The sequence below is a fragment of the Lagopus muta genome, chromosome 5 (genome assembly GCF_023343835.1).
Source record: "Lagopus muta isolate bLagMut1 chromosome 5, bLagMut1 primary, whole genome shotgun sequence".
NCBI classification, from domain to species: Eukaryota; Metazoa; Chordata; class Aves; order Galliformes; family Phasianidae; genus Lagopus; species Lagopus muta.
Genome location: NC_064437.1, coordinates 15913427 through 15934949, shown reverse-complemented (window position 1 = coordinate 15934949; position 21523 = coordinate 15913427). Strand labels below are relative to the sequence as shown.

The following is a 21523-nucleotide window of genomic DNA, read 5'->3' as shown; positions in this document are numbered from 1 at the left end:
CCATATTTCCAGTTGCTATGCAAAAATGCTCCAGAATTTATACCCGGTTGGATCTGCAGTCAACTGATCTTTAATTCTAAAGCTGGCCAACAGCTCACAAAGCACGAATATTAGTAAGGATACCACAGAGCAAACTGTACAACTGCAGCTCAAGAGAAAGCCCTCAGACACCTGTAAATAATACAACTCTCATTAAACAAGAAAGCTAACACATTCAACAATTTCTGAAATCTCAATACATACTCAAAAAAAGAGCTCTGCTTTTAACATTACAAGATTCAGTAAAACCATTTGACTGCCAAAGTTAAGAGAAATCTGACCAACTTTTGCGAAGTGACAGCTGTTTCAAGGTATCTTTTCATATATTTCCACACAATCCATTACTATCCTCAAGTTTTGCAATTCTTCAGCACATAGCTACAGAAAACTACAATATTTTTTATTGCATCACAAATGGCAACATGATAAAAATATATGGGCTTAAGAACTCTAATAGTTCCACCATTTACTCTTACTAATTCAATTCTACCAATACTTAGTCAGTTCTAACCATCTAGAGAAAGATGTACCATGCCTCATAGCAGCAAGTGAAGAGTACTACCAGAAAACTCAAACTATTAGTATTGTATGTTATTCTCTGACTAGTTTCTGTTCAAAGACAGGTTATCAGAAAACCTAAAATATACTTGCCTTTATTTTTTTAAGGCACAGCTTTCCCCCGTGTCATGAGAGACATTTAGAAACTTATCAGAATAAACAACCTTGAATATTATTTCCTCAACACAGCATTTATTTGCTTACTCAAAATAGAGCCTTAAAAAAAAAAAAAAAAAAAAAAAAAAAAAACAACAAAAAAAAAAAAACCAAGTAGCCTGATTGGAAAAAAAAAGCAGTTTCCTTGAGGTACAGAAATACCTTAAGGAATTTCTGTTACCACTTAGGCAGGCATGCTTTTTCTCATTTTGGGCTTTTCCTCTCCTCCCACCTTAAATACCCACAAATAAATATTTGTGGGTTTTTCCATGTACACCAGTCACGATCTGAACATATGTATCGTAAAAAATTTTCATTATTTATCAAAATAGTGCGTGTCAATCATCTAAACCAAGACCACATTTCATTCTCATGTTGTATCTGCCAGAATGAGTGGATTAATTTACTGAAAATAAATACAGAAGTAGGAAATACGTTAGGAGAAGTTCCAACGATTCAAATGCACCTATGTATAGAAGTTTCAAAACCTTGAACACTTACGCAAGAAAGAAGCACACACTCCACTTGCAGTACATCAATGTCACTTCAACAGAAATTTTTGCATTCAGCCTTAAACACAGAACCAAAAGACTACCTACACCATTCCTCTACATTAAACATGAACTCAATTTGCTTGGGGAAATGGATTTTCTACATACTTTCCTGATAAAGCCCACATGGTTGGAAAAAAGTCAAAATCCTTAAGACCAATATACAAACTGCTCACACTCACGCTTGGAACAGGGAAGAAAGAGGAAATGTTTGTGTACAGTGATTTGTTAGGTATTACACCTTAGAGACCTTGATATTTTCATCCTAAATACACTCTGCATTCAGTTATAGGCATAAGTTTACTTGTCTGTACCCATGAAAATATTCAAGCAAGCATGAGACAATTAAAAAATAAAAACAAAATACGCTACAGAATCAACAGTTGAGTGAAAAAATAAAGTTGCCATGCGAACAATAAAATGAAGTTTTACAGCTCAGAAAAATATACACAACTTAAATATTTTAATTCTACAAGGAAATTGAAGATTATCTCTATCATTTGGAGTTACCAGATGTTAAGATAATCAATTTAATATCTTACATAGAAGAGTTTATAGGTCCCTGACACGTGCACAGTGAAAGGTGAGGAAGAACGAACATTCCAACTACTTACCTCACCAGGATGTAATCTATCCCAGTTTTCATTTATGTATGCCATGAGTTCAAGCTCCGAATCAAAGTATTTCTTCTTATGAATAACACTTAGGTTGTAAAGGCATAGATGTGCTATATCTACCCTAGAATTCAGAAATATATAGAATCACCAAAAAAAATCCCCAACTGCTTTTCTTTGACATAATTTCTTCAAAAGGATTAGCATAATGTAGTTAGACAAATAAAGCACAACACAGAACACTCAATCCAGGAAACATTATGTTATCTCCTATCATTTCTCTACCTAATGTGGCTGCTGCTGCTTTGTATCATACATGCATGTCTGCCTCACTTCACATTCTCATTACGCTTCTTTAAAATCCAAAACAATTCTGAATTCATCTAAGTATTCCAGTGAACTACAATTTAGCAAGGTAATTTTTACCTTACACTTGTCAGCACATACATCCATTAAGTTGGTATTATTCTTAATACAAGCTACAATTGAAGTACTTCAAACTGCAACACGGAATTTCATCAAGTAAACCACTACAATGCATGTCAAGCTGTTTACTTTTATACTTAACACATTTCACTTAATTTAACAGTGAGACAAAGCCTAAATAAAGGAATTCTGCTTAGGTATCTTCAAATAGACAACAAGCAAGTACTTAGGTGCAACTTTACTGAACAATTCTAGGAATAAATCCGAAGAGAACTCAAGAGCAAAGAAATGTGCATTTATGAATAAACTTTGAAAGAAAAACTGCCCGTTTATACAAGAACTCAGGAAATGATGAAAGACAGCATGTGAATTTCCTTTTTAACAAGGCAAATCAAAATACCAAAAAGAAAAGCAGCACATATGTTCAATTATTTACTTTAATTGCACTTACCATCTCAAGGGTAAACGTTTGAGGTATTCTGGTCCAGAACTGCAAACTGAGCAAATGAATGTATAAAACCTAAAAAAATATATACACGTATGTATGTCTGCGTGACTAGGTTGTGGGTGTCCGTACACACATATACATACATACAAGATGTTTTAACATGCTACTTATTACAAACTGCCACCTTATAATTCCAAAAAGGACTCTTCATGGGATTTTTTTTTTCCAAGGATGTACTGGGGAAAAATGAAAAATCAAGTACGCCAGAAACCCAGCCACATGACATTTGAGTCCCTTCACCTGCTATCAATTTCCTGTGTACTGTCTTATATCTGACCCAGTAGTGGTCTCTACTTCATAAATTTTACATTCCACATCTTCCTTCTTTTCTTCCCTGACTAGTGACTGTGCTCCCCAGTGTCCCTATTCCTTTCATTCAAATTTAGAAGCCTAAGCAAGTATGCCTCTAAAAGAGCACTTTCTAGATATCAATTTCTTCATACAAACATTCAGCACAATAAAGGATGAAACGAAACCACAACAGATCACAAATTATACACTCCTTGATTCTTTAATCCAGTGTTCTCTCTCGTTCGCTTCAACTACTCCAAGCTCTTCCTAAAACAAAAGCACAGACCAATGCCCTTTCTCATTTCCTTTTTGCTTCACTCGTCACACATGAACACAGAATATATGGAGTTGTCATCTGACTATCCCTCCTGATTCTCCAGTTCCCTCTACTAGTAATTCCAAGTGAGCAGGAAAACAGTTAGTGGGACCTAGATGAGTCAGATGGAAACAGAAGCACTGATGAGCTACAAGGAATGGAACAAGCAGGAAAACATTTAATCTACCACGTTCCGCTAAGGGCACATTTTCACACAGTTGCTAGATCTTCTCTTCGGCACACACATACCAACTGCCTACTTCAAAGCACAAAGTGCTCGCTCAAAAAGTGCTGTTACTAATGTACTACACGGTGAGATCTAGAAAACCCTTATCTTTATTATAAGCCCACTATGGTGTTCTGCTTTAACACTTCTGATCTCCTAGTAGCCTATGGCATAAAGAACCTCCACAAACAGTTAAGTCAATAACAATAAGTTTGAAATCAGCTATCCATTGATTACCTCACCCTAATTTTCTTTTTCTCTTTTGTTTGAAGGCTGTTCAACATCTCTGTTTAAAGAGATGACAAAAAGCACCCCCCCGGTACTTGAACACCTTTTGTTTTCTGTAATTTGCTATGCTAAACTCACCACAATGTTTTTGAAAAACACTTGAGTACTACACACGCTTTATTAAAAGTTCATCTATGAGATACTTCTTCCTAACTAAAATGAAAACAACAATGAAGTACAGCACAAGTGTTCTTACCTGTCACCAAAAAGCATTGGCTTTTGGAGGCACTGCACACAAGCCTCGTGGAACCACTGCTTACATTTGCAGCACTGCAACATCTTTAGATACCAGCTTCAACAGAAAGAAAAACAAGATGCATTACAAGTTACTCAAAATGGCTCTTCATTATATTTAGATTAAATAGCAATGAATCTTCTGACACAAAGTAACTTTCACTGCTATTTGAAAGAACATTTCAGCATCAGTTAGTTCTACAGTGAACAGTTACTAGTGAAGAATGACTAGGAATAAATTAAGTAGAAGTTTTAATACTTTGCTTTCTTGTATGACTCTGAGTTTCCCTGACTTCAAACTCTCAGTGCTACTTTACTCCTCCACTCACTCATACAGATATCAGAGTATTCAAGCTCCACCTATTTGGATGTCCTTGTTCCTCATAAGACTCGCAAGAAAGAAAACCTTTTTTCCCCCTACCCTCATAATAATTACAGTATAAGGCAGAATTCTGTCTGTTCTGTAACGTTATATCTCACATTATCCTTAATATTAAACCTGACTCAAACACAAGGGAACAACTCAACATAATTTTATTCACATGAACAAACAGTGAAGTATCTGTGCAAATCCAAATGATAACACAGCAACAAAATATTCCCATTTCTTTTTCAGAGTGTCACTGTTTATATCTATAGAAACTTAAATTAACAGGCAATGTTTCATAAGCACGCCTTTCTAAAAACATTCAAAGAACTTCAAAAGTGTTTGTCTTCAGGACCAGAATCAAGGTTTGCAGGTGTCAGGTGTCTTATGGAGAAAAGTTGACACAGATCATCACTTTACTTACTCTCCAGGTCCTCCACAATAGCAGTAACACTGCTGGACGTTGGTTTTATGACCCGCATCCCACTCAAGGTCTGTTGCATTATATGGTAAAGTCTGTTTCATGACTTGCAGTGCTTTGGCATTTGGTCCTTTCTTAAGCGCACCACCTCTCTGAAATAAATACACTGGTTTACAAAAGTAACAGCACATTCCTTAAACTTTCAAATACTTCAATTTTACACTTACCAAAATTTGTCTATAATCCAACCAAATGCTCTCATACATACTTATGCTTTAGTATCCTAGCATATTTACTTAAAAGCTAATTCAAAGACAAATGTCACCTATTTCTAAAATTAATATTTATCTCCAAAATACACAACTTTCCCATTCACATCAAATTAAGAAGAGGAATTTCTGATTTTAATTTGAAACAATTATGTAAGTAATATGTATCAGGTGCTACTTCAAGTAACACACCTTCGTTGTTGTCGCAAAAACACACTGTCGACAGAGCCATTTATCATCTGAATCTATCACGCTGGAATCAATATTTGGTGTGTGACACAGCTGATGATAACCTGTATTAGAAATAATTAACCAAGGTGTTATAAAAATGGCAAAAGAAAACCTTAAGGAAAAGTAACTCTAGATAATTTTAAGGCAACTACAACGCATTATCCTTGACCGAGTACCAAACACCTGATCAAAAAGATTACTAACAAAATGATCTTTTAAATCATCTTTGTAAAACAACTCACTGTCCATAGGGAATACACGATAGTCACACGGACTGCCATTATTCACTGACCTATTAATAGCCGCTAAGAGCTATGACATTTAAGATCAGCCTCGCAGTCAGCAGTAACCGTGTCAACAACTTCCTTCAGAAAAGAAATTAAAGATCTTTTAAAATGCAGGAAATAGGAAAAAAATCTATTTACCTTGCCCACATTTATCACATATAACCATTTCATTCGGTGCTTCTGAATACTCCTCCTGACATATTGTACAGACCATTTCCCCACTTTCAGTGGCTCCTAGAAAAAGACAGAAGTGTGTCGTTTTGGTTTTTTTTTTTTGGTCATCATTTCCAGACTACAGTGCAGTCAGATCCATTACCATGCAGACGATTTGTTTTTATAAATGAGTTACAGATCCACGCATTGTAGATAGAGATTTTTACAGAGCCTAACACTCAAACAAAAAATAAACTCAGACACTTTGAATGGACTTATTATAAGCATTTGTATCATTTGACAGGTCACCAGATTCATATAGGCTACATGTTGTCTATTTACTATACATTCCATGGATCCTTAATAACAATAAAAATTAAATAACTGTGAATAAGGAACACAAATGTAGACTGAAAAAATTCAGACTGAAAAAAAAAAAAAAAAAAAAAAAAAATCAACAAATCCTATCTGGACAATTGATAGAAAAAAAATTGATAGAGTTTGGCATTGCAGCAGCTTGTTCTCCTTTCTCAATGCATAATATACACAACTTCGTGCATGCCTTTTTTATAGGTTTGCCCAGTAAAAAAAAAAAAAAGATTACTGGTAAGGAAAGCTAATTTTGCTTCAGTGACACCACATATCAGTATAACAATCTAGATTAAAACAAGTTATTCAGTCTATGTGCTATCATACTTGTGCACTAATGTTCAGCTTACCGTAAACATATTAGTGACCATTAGTGCACAGCAAGAGAACAAACAGCAGTATTTTAGATTATCAGAAATGAAGCATTTGGTTTTTTCTCATTATGAACACAAAGCTTTTCTCATTAAAAATCAGAATGTCTGTTTAAACATCAAGAATCAGAAGAAGCTTCCATTACTTCCATTACTTTTATCTGACAAGCAAGTTCCCACTGATTTTCAGACAAAACCTGAAATTGTCACTGAAATTGTCATAACACTTTGTTAGCATTAGGTTATTGTAATAATTGCTACTCCTCCAAACATCCGAAAAATTGAAGTTAATAGAAAACAGACATCTCACTTGATGAGCATTTCTTTAGAGTACATGAATACCTCCAAACCTGTAATGGTTTCTGTTACACAGTTATGGTGCTACTTTTAAATATGATAATTCCATTTAAATTTAGCATTTTCAAATCTTTGCTTTCTTTCTGTGCTATGCTGTTTCAACTGAAAACAGAATAAATTCAATGCAAATGAGGTTCTGTGAGATTTCTGTTGAGACCACATTACACTCCACCACCAAAATAAACAAATGCAATTACTTTTTGGAAGCGTTTTCTCTGCTACACAGTTACACAAAGAAGTAACTGTAATGATCTAGAGTTTTCAAAAAGAAATTGTGTATTAACTTGCCTGATGCATTATCCTGCATCACTTTAAACTACACTGTTCTTTTAGAAAAATGAATACAATGCAACAATTTATTTTAACAGATATAGTAATCTAAACAGATAAAATACCAAACAACGACTACTTCACTGAAGTTCTTGCCTGTTTGTATGTCCTTCCAGAGAACCCAAGACTTGGAACTGTCCTCAAATATAATGAAGCAGTTCTGTTTCAGTTTGTTTATCTGGAAAACATGAATACAATGGAATCCATGAGAAAGGACTAAGTAAAAGAACGTATTTAATCTTAACTAAGTGGAGCAATAATGTGGTCTGACTCAACCAACATACCATACTACAGAACTGCAGTGAAGTTGAACAAATATTTACCTTTTTGATAGTTCCAAGATAAAACAAGCCATCTGACCATCTAGCTAGGACATCCTGACCTTCTTCAAATTTACACAGTGGCTTTTTGGCTTTCTGTCCATCACGTAATGACAGTTTGGGTGAGGATGCTGATGCCTTATGACTTCGACGTAAAGGAGACCGCTTATGGACCAGTGAATTACCCACCGCTGTAGAGTCTCTAAAACAAGAGAACCAAGAGAAAAGGTAAACTAAATAACAATCAGATAAAGCAGCTCTTTCCAATATGAATGATTCACAACTATAACTCATTTAGCAATCTCCAGAACTTCAGGTAACTAAAAACTTGGTCATGTCTTCAGACTTAAACAGCTTTAGTAATAAGTAGTACCTCTTCAAATACATGCAGAGAGAGAAAAAGAGACAAGTTTACATCTAAGAGAAATACTATGTGAAACTAAATAATGTGAACAGAGATGGGGAGACAAGCCTTCCAGCTACCAGTCTCTTCATGAAGTCACCAGACCTCACCAAATACATTTGATGAAGGATTGCATATGCAAAACATTCATCACTCACGACACTGACAGATCTCTAGAATTCCAAGGAAGTTGAAAGGGTCCCAAGCCAACCCTATTACTTTGATAATGAAAGCTGCAGTCTACTGTAAACATGGTGCTCAGCAGCTAGCTACTTGGAATAATATAACAAACATAAACATACATAAGAGGGAAAAAAACCAACACTGCGCTGCCCAAAGTTCTATGCTAATTCAAGTACATCCAACACAGCACTGTGCTTTACTGCTAAACATAGCTGTCAAGGTTTCCAGCACAAGAATAATGCCTGTATGTTAGATGACTAATGGAAACTACAGGTTTATCCTCTATTAGAATCATTCAGGGAAAAAAAAAAAAAAACACCAAGGAAAAGCATGAGTTCTTTTAATCTTTCTTCAGACACGAAAATCAAACCAAGCAGTACATCCCATGCAAAATATATATAAAAAAAAACAACAGTGAATTATAAAATAGGTCCAGAAAAGGCAGGTGGAAGAAACTTCATGCTTACTAAGCACAATCTGAGTTACCAATCCCATATCCAATCGTATTTTCTCTTTGGAAACAAAGTGCACCTATAACTATGATAAGGATATAAAAGAAAATGAAGGAGCTAGATGGCATAAAGTCTATTGAAAGACTGAAGTTTCACCTCACTGAGGCTAGCACAGGTACGTTATTATAAGCAGCAGTAACAACTGAACACAGACCAGCAAAAAAACTAGGTGAGCCAGTGTCCCATGTAGTTCAATGAAAACTTATAGCCAGACATTAGAGACACTGAAGTTTCAAGGAGACAGGAAGCCTTCCTCCTTAAGTTCATTATTTACTTACAATACTCAAATAAAACAGGAATAATCATTCATTTTTCTTCCACAATGTTAATGGAATTTGATTATGCAAGTTTCCTTGTTTTGTTTAATACATTAAGCAAAATTTCAGGCTTGTGTCACAACCAGCACCACTTAATTTCATTTGATGCCCTTCATCATTCTCCAGCTTCTCCCTTTATGCCCCAGTAGTGATTTTTAGACCCACCCTGACTTATTTGCCAAATAAAATCCCATGAATTCTGCCACTTGTCACATGAAAGCTACTTAACAGTGGCATCGCTTCTCTCAAGTCCTGTTGCAACTTCTGACGACAGCTGAAGATTCCAAGTTCAAATTTACAACAAAGGAGCTGCAGCTAAGCCTTCAGCCCAGGTCATTTTTTATTCTCTCGTCTCTCCCAGGAATAACACTTGCAGCCTTTTCCCCCAGTGCTGCAATGAGGCACTGAATTAAACATGTCAGATACTGATTAGAAACTCCAGATATTCATTCTAACTGCAAAAAGGCAGCCCATAGCAACTTCTTCTCTTCCCTCTGTGTACTGTATTCACATCAGATTTCATTTGCCATTTCATAGAAACATTAAGGTTGGAAAAGACCTCTAAGATGATGTCATCCAACCACTAACACTTCACCACCAAGCCTAAAACAAGTCCCTCTATGTCAAGTCTCCACATTCTGTGAACACCTCCAAGAACAGTGACCTCCCCATGCAGTCTGCTCCAACACACTGCCACCACCTCTTGCTCCAACACACTGCCACCACCTCTTGCTCCAACACACTACCACCACCTCTTGCTCCAACACACTACCACCACCTCTTGCTCCAACACACTACCACCACCTCTTGCTCCAACACACTACCACCACCTCTTGCCGAGAAAATTTTTGCCTAGTGTCCAACCTGGATCTCCTTCATTATCAGGTCCCTTAGAAGCTTGAAGTTCTTGATGTTTGAACAGCTACTTTCTGCACTATTCTGAATCTTATCCTTAGAACATTTTTACATTTTAAATTTACCATATTCTGTATACCACTTCAAGATTTTGCCCTGTCTTGTATAATGCTTTTAAGTTCTAGAAGAGCCTTTGAAACAGGCCCCAGCCCTCAACACATGAGCAAGCACCTTCTTTCTCTCCATTTTTTTTTTTTTCTGTTCAACTGCTTTCATAAAAAAGCACCAAACGGGCACATAAATAAATACATCTGAAGTCAGCCAGTGAACACAGGAAGGAAAGGTTTTAAATTCCATCAGCTCCTCAAACCTGAGTACACAGACAGTCCAGCCAGCATAACACAAGAGATTTTCACAATGTTCAAAGGCAGGCAAGTTTTGCTCAAAACTGCCTAGAAACAGCCATGAAACTATACCCTGCTCTCTGCTGGCAATTATTTTCTTGGAAAGGAATTGTCATAAGGAAGTATTAAAGTATCCAAACACTTCAGTCTGGACAGGCTGGAGAAGTGGACTCATGAGAACCTAATGAGGTTCACCAAGGCCAAGTGCAAGGTGCTGCATGTGGGTCGGGGCAATCCCAGGTATTTATACAAACTGGGGGAAGATCCCCTTGAGAGCAGCTCTGCAGAGAAGGACTTGGGGTCCTGGTAGACAAGAAGCTGGACATGAGCCAGCAGTGTGCGCTTGCGGCCTGGAAGGCCAACTGTGACCTGGCTGCATTAAAAAAGGGGTGGCCAGCAGGGAGAGGGAGGTGATTGTTCTCTTCTACTCGGCTCTTGTGAGGCCCCATCTGCAGTGCTGCGTCCAAGCCTGGGGCCCCCAGTACAGGAAAGATGTGGAATCTTGGAGCGAGTCCAGAGGAGGGCACTACAGATGATCAGAGGGCTGGAGCACCTCTCCTATGAGGAAAGGTTGAGGGAACTGGGATTGTTTAGCTTGGAGAAGAGAAAGCTGCAGTGAGACCTCACTGTGGCCTTCCAGTACTTGAAGTGAGTGTATAAACAGAAGGGGGGAATGGCTGTTTATGAGGGTAGATAGTGATAGAACAAGGGGGAATGGTTTTAAACTAAGACAGGAGGGGATTAGTTTAGATATTAGGAGGAAGTTTTTCACTCAGAAGGTGGTGAAGCACTGGAACAGATTGCCCAAGGAGGTTGTGGATGCCCATGCCTATGATTCTATGATTCAAGTTACACCTATGAACATGATTTAGCTTATTAAACTGGTCAACAAACTGCAGTGTGCATTTCAAATCATCTAAAGTAAATTGACTAGGCTTGAAACACTTCAGTGAGCGTTTTGACAGACTATTCTCTTCATTCAAAGATGTTCTTTCCAGATTTTTTTCAGCTTTATAAATAAAACTTGAGAAAGCAGCTGAAAAGCCATATTGGTGACTTTTTTTCCCCCGGTACACAAAAAAAGTCTGAAAGATCTTGGGCGAAGTAAAGAGATGCAATCATTCATTTACTAATATACTACCCACTACAGATTTTCTTATTTTTTTAAATTAAAAATCAACAAGCAATATATTTTGACTTTCACTTAAGAACATCATAAGCTTTCAAAGACTTTTTAACACAGAAGTTTGAACCTTAACACCAATTAAAGAGTAACAAAAACGCCTTGTGTATTTTTTTCTGGAACGAAGCGCTCTACAAGGACTTAGAAACTTACTGAAGCATTTTGACTCACACCCCATGCAGGTGGGAGGCATTAAAGCAGGCACTTCTCCACCCCCACACTGAGCGCTTTGGCAGAGGCAGCACTGCTGCACTGGTGACAACGGCTCACAAAGCACTTTCTGCTCCAGCAGCTTCCAGTTTAACATAACGCGTAGACTGAAAACAGGGTTAATTATTGCAGTATGCTGACAGTTGCAGCTAGCTCAGCAGCTCCTTTCCATGAGGATCAGGAACCCCTTCTAAGCAAAACACCTCTTCCAAGCTTTGATAAGAGATGAAGCAGCAAGAGATCCTGTTTTAGCGGATTGATTTTAATTAACAAACCATTACCAGAAAAATCACACCAACCATTAGAAACAATTTTGGTAGGAAGTTAAATGAAAATGCAAATTGATGTTAATTTCTTGCTTAACAATTTTGAAATTAATCCAAGTGGTCTGCATTTTTTAAGGAACTTGTTTCCCAAGTCTTGCCTAGTGCCACCTCCATAGTACCTTCCTACCATTCCTACCAATAAATTTAGTAACATTTAACCCACCACCTTAAAATTGCTCTCCCAGCCCTGCTCAAGGCAAAGTGCTAAACAAGTGTCTTTCTGGGAAAAAGAAGAAAGATCTGAGAGAAAAACCTACCTTGTCTCATTTAACTTGTACAGTTAAGCTACACTGCATGGCATACAAGACGTCCAACTTAACCACATATAAAGCTTTATGTGCTTTATGCAACACTGTCTATGTCGTGGCTGTACTCTCATTCAAGCACTTAAAATACAAAGAAAGTACTTAAATATCCATGCAATTTTTCAGAAGTTAGTGGAGGGATTCAGTAAAATTTGTCTGCTTGTTGAAATACGCTTCAAAATGGAAATACACTTTCACCATTCCTTAATAAGGTAGTCTCATCAAATACTGATAACGCTCACTGATTTTTCTTTCACCTCAGGGCCTAGATCACAAATACATCCTCAAGCAAGACAACCAGAGGACCTTTTACTCATTCATCTACTCCATGAATCAAGTTACAGTCACACGCTGCAGTAGGAGGAGACAGCTGTCACTCAGTCAACAGGAATGGCAAATTCCCTCCAGAAGCAAGCTGCTAAATGCTGTTTCAGTCTCATTACTGAACGATGACACTCTGTGCATAACATCGTATATAATAAAATCAAAACTAGGTTTTTGTGTGAGAATGTCTCATAACTTTACTGGAGATTAGCAAGTCTGACTGTTCACAAAATACCTCACAGAAGCACTGTAAAAGAAGCAGAGAAGTTGGGGAAAAACAAAACAAAACAAAAAAAAAAAAAACACGTGAAGAGGATAGCAGCTTTCAGCCCCTCCTATCCAAGCGGATTAACATCTTGTTCCAAATACAGCAATGCCAGGATAGGTTATTCATATTCCCAAACTCCTTCAGTCATAACAACGGCTCTGAGACACTCCTGTTAAGAACTACTCCCCTGATAGTTATTTCTTCAGCCAGCTCAGTTCTCTGCCTTGTTTCGCAGGACGGCTTGTCAGCACACCAGCGCAGTGCAAACAAGCAGCCAGGGACAGGAACTCCCTCAGCTGGCACTGCAGAGCATACACTGAACTACAGAGCTCTTCATTGGCAGACTGTGCCATTCTAAGTGCTCTTCCACGAGGACTGTGCAACTCACAAATATTCTACCAGCTGCAGATGATAGCCACCCTACAAGCACAGACAGACATTGAAAGTCAATTTAAAAACATTAAGTATTAACAACTAAGTGCCCAAAACATATTAGGAGATAATTTTCATCTGCTGAGAAGTCATGACAAGGACCTTATTACTAGTTTATTCCCAGTAAATACAAACCACACTGAAGCACAACCAAGCCTGGAGAGCCCAGCAGGCTCAGAAGAAAGGAATTCAGTTCAGAAATGAGACATTTTAACATTTATGTTTATGCAAGCGCACACTGTATCCTACTGAGGCAACTCACATAGGTCCTAAAGCTATCTCAAAGCTGGCAAACATGGTGTTACACAGAAGATCTAGAAAATGAACTTGGAGTAACCAGAGGTAATCATTTTATTCTGATGAGAAGTAGCTTCACCCTTTCAGTTTCAGTTATTCTGTCTAACGTTACAGGAAAAGTTTACTTCCATTACTCTCAACAAGAAAAAAAACCACCCCGAACCACAAATAAGGGCTGTAAAATGCCAGCAGCCTGTTCTGCTCTTCATAGCACAGTACTGTTAGCATGCCATAGGGAACAGAAGTAGAGGAAGGAGGGGAGAGCCTAACAAAGACACAGAATGCACAGAGCTCAGGACACTTCACACTCCCTCCCACCAGCTCTGGAATGATAGGCTGACTTCTCCATAAGCTTTCTATCCCTTTCTTTCCCTTAATAAGGATTCGTTCTCTGGTATTTTAAGCAGGTCAAGGCACTTTACGGAGAGGCTGGGTGACAAGACAATACCAGAAAGAAGCAGGAGCCTACAGCCAAAGGGCAGCAGAAAAGGGGAACCAAGCTGTTCTGCAAACTGCAGGCTTGTTTACCTAGCACCATTGCTGCATACCCAAGTCCAAAGCCATGCTCCCTCTGCAGCTGCTAGCCTGATACTGGGATCCAACACCTTCTTCACAGCTAGAGATACTGGATCCCAGCCATGTTTCTTCTCCCCTTCCTTGTATCATCTCTCCCATTTATCAGATTTCATGTTGAACAATATCCCTTCACCGTGCCAGCAATACACCTTCCCCATACAGATTGATCGGGCTGGGCCAACAGAGACAAAAGATTGAGCAGGAAACTTCCCTCTGACTGCCCCAAACCCAAACTTAGGACCAGTTCGATTCAAAAGCCCAACAAGTTCATTTGTTATTACTTCTTTGTCCCAACAGCAAATTTATTGACAGTCATTCTTCCAATTATACGGGAACAGTCTATTATATTAGTGCAACAGCCAGAAAGATCAGTGTGGCAGAACGGCAATACACGAGGCGTAGTAACAAAGAGACAAGTGTGAATGGAAAGGTGTTACAAAGGAAGAAGAAAAGTGCTCACCCGTCTCTGAAGGGTGCGGGGAAAACTCCACAAGAAAAACACCTCCAACCAGAGATCCTACCTCAGTGGCAATCAGCCCTTAAATGAGGTCCGAGAAGGGTGCAGCCAGGATCCACCCCTTCTGGTCACACACCTGAACTACCTTCACCTGTGCTGCCAGGGCTGACCAGGTCCTTTCCCCAGGTGCTCAATCAGTGGTTCAGACCACGACTCATTACCATACAATCAAAAAGCTGCCATTATGTTTTTTTAAGCAGAAGATCCAATATAAATCGAGATATAGCCTATCCTTTCATGCTACTTCAAACCTGCAGTGACACAGAACATCTATATGATACATTTGAGCTCCCTACCTTCATACTACTTCATATTCTGGCACAATAAAAAGCCTAAGCCATATCATCTACTAACCTAGCCATCACTCAGCCTAGACAAACACTAGAGTAGATACATATTCTATTTTTTTTTCCTTTCAGTTTTTGCAGATGTTGAAGATAATGGAATAATTCAGGTTATAAAGGATGTCAGAGGTCCCTCGTTCTGCTCAGTTCATCCACCAGGCCAGATTGCTGCAGGTTTACCCAGCCAGCCCTGAAGGCCTGCAGTGATGGCAGCCCCACACTCTCCTCCCAGGGCCCTGTTCCACTGGCCAACAGGAGCCTAACCAGCCGTGTTTCCCTAGCTTGACCTTTTGGACAGTTCTGAAAACACACTGAACATCTGCCATTCTCAGGTCATCGCTGATTACCCCTGTTCCCCACAACCGAAGATAAAGAGCAGTCTCACAAGAACATCACACAGTTATCACAGTGCTCCTGAAAGCAGCCTGTCTGTTCCCATGGATGGTAGGAGTCAAGTTCACACGTTTATTTAAACTTGTGCAACAAAAGCCAGTTCGAATGCCACTCAAGTAAGTAACACTTAACAAATCCAATCATAGATAGAAGGTTAAGTACTGTTTAGGGCAGCAAGACTTATCCAGCACCATCAGAGACTTCAGGGCAGCCACTTTCTATTCAAGGTGCTCCTTGAAAACAAGTTAAAATTTCTCACGACAGTAAGTTACTTTCATTCAGTACATTACTATCCGAATAGGATTGTTTGTTTCCTTTTTAAATCGCTGGAAGGAGACTTGCATTTTGGCTAAGATTTTGGTCTGAGTTTTTCTGTCTGGTTAGACACTTTAAAGAACTGCACACTCATCACGGAACATTTTTTCATTGCTTTGTCAGGGGAGATTTTTTGTTATTTCTGTTTTTTTAGTAGTTCTATGCTTTCAAAAGTATATCACATTACCTGATAGACATGGTACTTTTTTTTTTTTTTTTTTTTTTTTTTTAAAGCAGTAATAAGAACTAAGAACCAGCAACTCATCCAGCTGATAAGTAGTCAGGTTCATGAATCGTGCACTAGAAAGAAGTCAAGCAGGAAGACTGAAGGGAAACGATTATTGTTTTCTACTCTGAACTCACCAGACAGTGCGTAGTGTATTGCGTGGTGGGTCTGTTTGTGAGAGGAAGCTGAGGGAACTGGGCTTGTTGAGACCAGAGATGAAATAGCTTTAGGGAGGTCTAGCAGCAACCTATGAGAGGATTATCAGGATGGGACAAGCCAGTTCACAATACTGCATAGCAGGAAGCTAAACAAATAGCTTCTGACAGATGCAGGGGTAGGTGTTTTTTCTCCTACAAGGACAGTTTGGCAGTTGAACAGGCTATGAGGTGCTGGGTGCCTCCATCACTGCAGTCTTTCAAGGGCTGATTGGATCACACCCTGGTGCAGTGGCTGAAGATGGACTGCTTAGAACCAAAGACCTCTTGAGATCCCTTATGACCGCTACTTCCTAATCTCATGACCTTCTGAAACAGGATTGATTCATACCACAAAAAGGAAGAACACTTATCCTGGTGGCTAGCTAGCTATACAATCATTTGTGATTCAGGTTCTATTTGCTCAAGCCCACCCTCAAGAAATAACTGGAAGTTTTCAAATTCTATTTGATATGCAAGGCCAAAGGATTAGTCTCCAAAAGACCATAACAGAACATATTTCCCTACACAGTGAAGTATGCAGGGAAACAGGGCAGTAGCACTTTGTTTGGGATGGATCATGTGTTTACACACAAAAAGAGGAAGAAGGCAATATTAAGGAGAGAACGATCATATTGAGATCTTCCCTTAAACATTCAGGCAGCATCCCCTTGATCACAACTGCCTTTTGGTTCTCTTCAGTATCCAAACACAGCACGCCCAGCAACGCAGCTAAAAGAGCATGGGATGAGCACCTGTGTGGGCAGCTAAGATTACAGACAACGCACTGACTTGTGTTGGAAAGGAAAAGAAATCAGAAGTGATCAAAACTCACAAAGATGAATTTCTTTCTTTAAAGGTTTTATTTATTTCTTTATTGACAAAAACTGTGACTTTTATGAGCACTGCATGAAATTAAAAATTAATGAAATTAAAACAAAGAATGAAGTATTATGAGGGCCGTTCCAAAAGTAGTGCCTCCTATTTTATTACGTTGGCCTGCAGTGTGAGAGGTGCATGTTGGAGGTACAGCAGTAGAGGTTGAACCTTCCCACCAATATCCCATTACATGTTGTTGCTGTGCAACAGATGGCAGCAAAGGGACAGCCTGACAAAATGGTGTCTGACATGGAACTACATATGAAGCAAAGGTGAGTCACTGAAATCCTTCATGAAAAAAATGGAACCCACTAATAGTCGTCACAACTTGCTGACCATTTATGGGGATCAAACAGTGGATGTGAGCACAGTGAGGCAGTGGGTGCTGTTTCAGCAGTGGTGACAGTGGCCACCTCTGCCGGTGCAGATTTGTGTGAATGCATCATGCAGGCTCTTGCTGACCGCTGGTGAAAATGCACAGCTTCTGGTGATGGCTACATTGAAAAACAGCCTTTCGTAGCTGAAAATTTGCTCTATCAAGGACTGTTATTGTGCTCTTTGTATCTCAGAGCAAATGACACCTCTTCATCTCATTTCATAAGAGATTCTACCTTCTAGGAAGAGACTATCAACTTGATGTGCAAACTGTTTAAAACATAAATTACACAAGTTTCAGTACTTCCAGTAACACATATCACTCTGCAAAGGACCCTCCAGCATTATCCATGGTTTCAAAGTTCTCCTGATGTGCTTTACTCAAAGACACACTTCCCCTCTGTTTCCTGCAAAGAAGGTCTGTAAAGATGGCAAAACCAATTCTGCAATAAGCTCAGAGATCAGCTGCACAGACAGTAAATGCCAATTTCCAAACTAAGTAAAGATTTCCACTGGGTTTCAGTTACTCTTATTTCTTCCAATTGAGCTTTCTCCTTTACCACTCATTTTGTTGTGTAAAATGTGCTTTAAAGCAACTTCAGGCGCCTGTTGCACTATCTTCGTTCACATCTCTCTCCACGGAATTCATACACCCACTCTTCACAGTAAAGGAACTGCATCATACTTATCATGGCTGTCTTCTTGTACGTTTCACCTCATCTCCTACTGCACTGAAGGACAAACATATCTAACCCAAGTCTTGACATCATCTTCAACTGCTGCGTATTTATGTACATATACACATTTATATAAATACATGCACATATACACACACCCCTCAACAACCCGTAACCAGCCACATAAAGATAACCTTTCAGAAGCAACAAACGCTTCTCTTAGAGTTTCTCAGGGCACAACTCTGTAGCTTCAACAAGTTCCTTCCCATATCCTATTAAGCAAGAATTAACTTCAGAAAACACTGCTGTGTAATGGCCTCAGTTCAGACCCACATCACGCTACCATGTAGCTCTTCGCAGACACTCCTCCTTTCAGTACTTTACTACACGCTTTATCTTTTCTATTTGTGTGTCCCCTTATTCTTTTTCTCTCTTTAAATTAACAACGCATACATATTTTAACCTGCATTCTAATGCTCCTGAACTACATCTTTTTCCTCCCTTCTTTTAACCTCAAACATTCCCAAGTTTTTGTAACGAGCTCTCAGAACAAACACCGGAACGTTTGCTTTCAGCAACCTGATTACAAACAACAAAAAGGAGACAAGCTACTTTCCTTTTATTTCATGCTTCTGACAGCTCGGGCACCACGCACAGATCACCTTCCTTTCCGCCGTAAGCCAGAAGAGAGCTGTGCAGATGGCCTTACAGAGCTGTGCGGGCCCCGCACCAGCGCTCCCGGGCACAGCACCGCCGCGGTACCACACCGTGCCTTCGGGTACCAGAGGTACCAACCCGTTCTTCCTACGCAATCCCAGAAGGAAAGGAGAGCTAACGCGTCACGGCGCGTCTTTCAGGCCGCCGCAGTCACCGTACCGAAACGAACTTAAAATGCGAGCTTCAAAACACGATCAAATGGCTCCGCTCTGACAGACCGCGAGGCAAAGCGCCGAAACGAACCCAGCGAGGAGAGAGAACCCAGCGGCGCTTTGTGCGCTCCCGCGCACCCGAGCGGCCGTCGCCTTTTCGGACAACACCCGCAGCCGAGGACGAACCGCAGCCGGCTCGGGCCGGTACCCCCGCCGCAGCCCCCCGAGCCGTCGCAGCGCCGCTTCCTTTGTGTCGGTGACGGAACGGCCCCGCCGCCTGCGGGGAACCCCCAGCCGAGGCCCGGAGCGGACCGAGGAGAGGCGGAGCGGGGCCGAGGAGAGGCGATGCGGTACCGGCGGCCCGAGCCGCGGGACGCGCCCCCGCCCCCCGCCCCCCACCCCACGCAGCCGCCGCCGCCGCCGCCCCTCCCTCCCTTCCGTCCGTCCTTCCCCGCCCCCCCCACCCCTCACCTCATTCGGTCTCTCCAGTGGTGCCAACCGCCTCATGCAGGGAAATGGCGAGCTCGGGAGCTTCCCCCCGGCGCCGCGCTGCGGCCGGGCCCTCGGTGCGCAGCGAGCCCCCCCCGGGCGCGGTGCCCGCGGCGCGGCGGAGGAAGGGAGGCGGGGGAGGGGTCAGACCCGCCTCACGGCCAGCCCGGCTCCGGCGCAGCCCCTCGCCATTTTTGTTTCCCGCGGAGGAGAAGCTGGTGCATTGTGGGAGCACAAAGAGCCGCGGCCCCGCCCCGGCGGGCCCCGCCTGCGCCGACAGGCGGCTCCGCGGCCGGGGGCGGGGGGGAGCGGCGCCGCGGCGGAAGGACACAGGTGGAACGGAACCTTCGCCGTCGTGAACAAAGAGGGACTACTTTGGGCTCGCGTTCCGAGCGGTATCGCTGCCCACGGCCGGGCCTCGTTGCAGCAGCGCCGGTGCTAGCTCTGCGCCGCCGGCGGCTACCTATTGTTCCCTGCCACCCGAGGGCCGTGCGGCCGCGGGTTCCTTCGCCGCGGCGTTCGGGCGCGGGGGGAACGGTCCCGGCGGGGCGGGAGCCGAGCGCAGCCCGGCAGCAGGCCTGGGCGGCAGGGCGGGGCGCGTGCGGCCCCAGTCGGGCACCGCGGCGCGCTGCCATTTTGGAAGCGGAGCCCGACTGCAACTCCCTTTCCTACAGCCGGGACGGTCGGGCGCAGCGGGCCGCGAGCAGCTCGCGTTTCGCGGGCTGGGTCGCTAGGGCAGCCTTAGTTGAGGCGTTCGGCCAGCCCCAGGTGAGCTGCTGTGAGCCAGTGCTCGTGCTCCGCATGCCTTCTGGCCCACGAGCGTTCTGAATCCAAGTTCCAAGCGAGCAGCTCTCTCAGAGCTGCACGAGTCAGAGGGCCCGTTTCTCCAAGCGGCACTTGGGCACCACTGGTGCCAGAGATGGAGATCGGTAGAAAATAAATGGCACTCGATGAGATAAGTGCATCTTTGCGCCTGCATGCAAAGATGTAGTTTGTAATCACAACAGACGTGTCAGACACAGTGCTCAGCAGCTTCCCAGGCAGCAACAGCTGTGATTGCGCATGGCCAACCCGCAGAATACCAGGGGGCTGAGCAGCCTCTCATCCTGCTGCAGCTCTGAAATGACTCCAATAAAAACTTATCAAAATCCCTCTTTTCTGATTTACACTGTTTCGGCATCAGCATCACCGCCACACACACAAGTTCCTGACCACATGTGCACATGCCAGCTCTATCCTTTCTCTGTACAATAGTTCCCAAAACCAACACGCTCAACTCCAGCATGACTGCACAGCTGCATGGCCTCGTTCCACCATAAAGCAGCTCTTGCCGCAAAGCCAGAAGTTACTGCTGATGTATCATTATCAGAAAGCGGCACTGAAAGAAATGAAGAATCCCTGTATTACAGAATAATTGGGGTCTAATTAGTGTGCTATTACAGCATTTATGCTAGCAAAACTAGTGTTGCTCCCAAAACCTGTCACCATTCACACTCTCACTGGGCACAGCAGAATACATCAATATTTTCCCACAACCTAGATTCCACATAATAATTTTCTTCTATTATATTCAAGGAGTAACAAGTGATCTTATAGCCAAACCCTAAGTAAAACCATTTAAAACTCTCCATCTTTGCTTTCAGAATTAGAATTCCAAGCCATACACCTCACACATACTCATCACCACCTCCTCCTGCTGCTCAGAACATCCTTTTCTAATCAGCTCGGTGGGTCACAGAACCTGCATCGGAGAAGTGCCTTTCTAGAGCAAGGACTGTGCAGCTGCCACCAGCCTGCTCTGTCTGAGGACAGGGGTGCACATCAACACAGGTGGCATAGTTCAGCTGCCAGTAAACCAGGAGAGATTTGTGGTGAAGGGTCACTGTCATTGTTCCCTTGCCCAGATGGTTACAGGACTGGAAATCCCACCAGAAATGGGCAAATGACCCTTTACAAATGGATTTCAAG

General features: G+C 41.6%; 1 protein-coding gene across 4 annotated transcripts in view; it reads right to left on the bottom strand.

The window, feature by feature from the left end:
• MTF2 (metal response element binding transcription factor 2) overlaps window positions 1-19746 on the bottom strand; it is a 28257-nt gene extending 8511 nt beyond the window's left edge. For 2 of the 4 annotated variants that reach the window (XR_007376967.1, XM_048944400.1), the window contains exons 1-9: window positions 19538-19743; window positions 7686-7884; window positions 7459-7540; window positions 5921-6016; window positions 5457-5557; window positions 4999-5147; window positions 4170-4265; window positions 2796-2864; window positions 1919-2042 (exon numbers count right to left, since the gene is read on the bottom strand). Coding sequence is in view for 3 of the 4 variants with exons in the window: in XM_048944400.1 (XP_048800357.1) it covers window positions 1919-2042; window positions 2796-2864; window positions 4170-4265; window positions 4999-5147; window positions 5457-5557; window positions 5921-6016; window positions 7459-7540; window positions 7686-7884; window positions 19538-19542 (921 nt within the window). In the remaining variant the exon portion in view is untranslated. Of the gene's footprint in view, window positions 1-1918; window positions 2043-2795; window positions 2865-4169; window positions 4266-4998; window positions 5148-5456; window positions 5558-5920; window positions 6017-7427; window positions 7541-7685; window positions 7885-19537 lie in introns of those variants that run through there. The other 2 variants (XM_048944401.1, XM_048944402.1) reach the window with 2 other exon arrangements.
• Between the last annotated feature and the right edge of the window lie 1777 nt (window positions 19747-21523).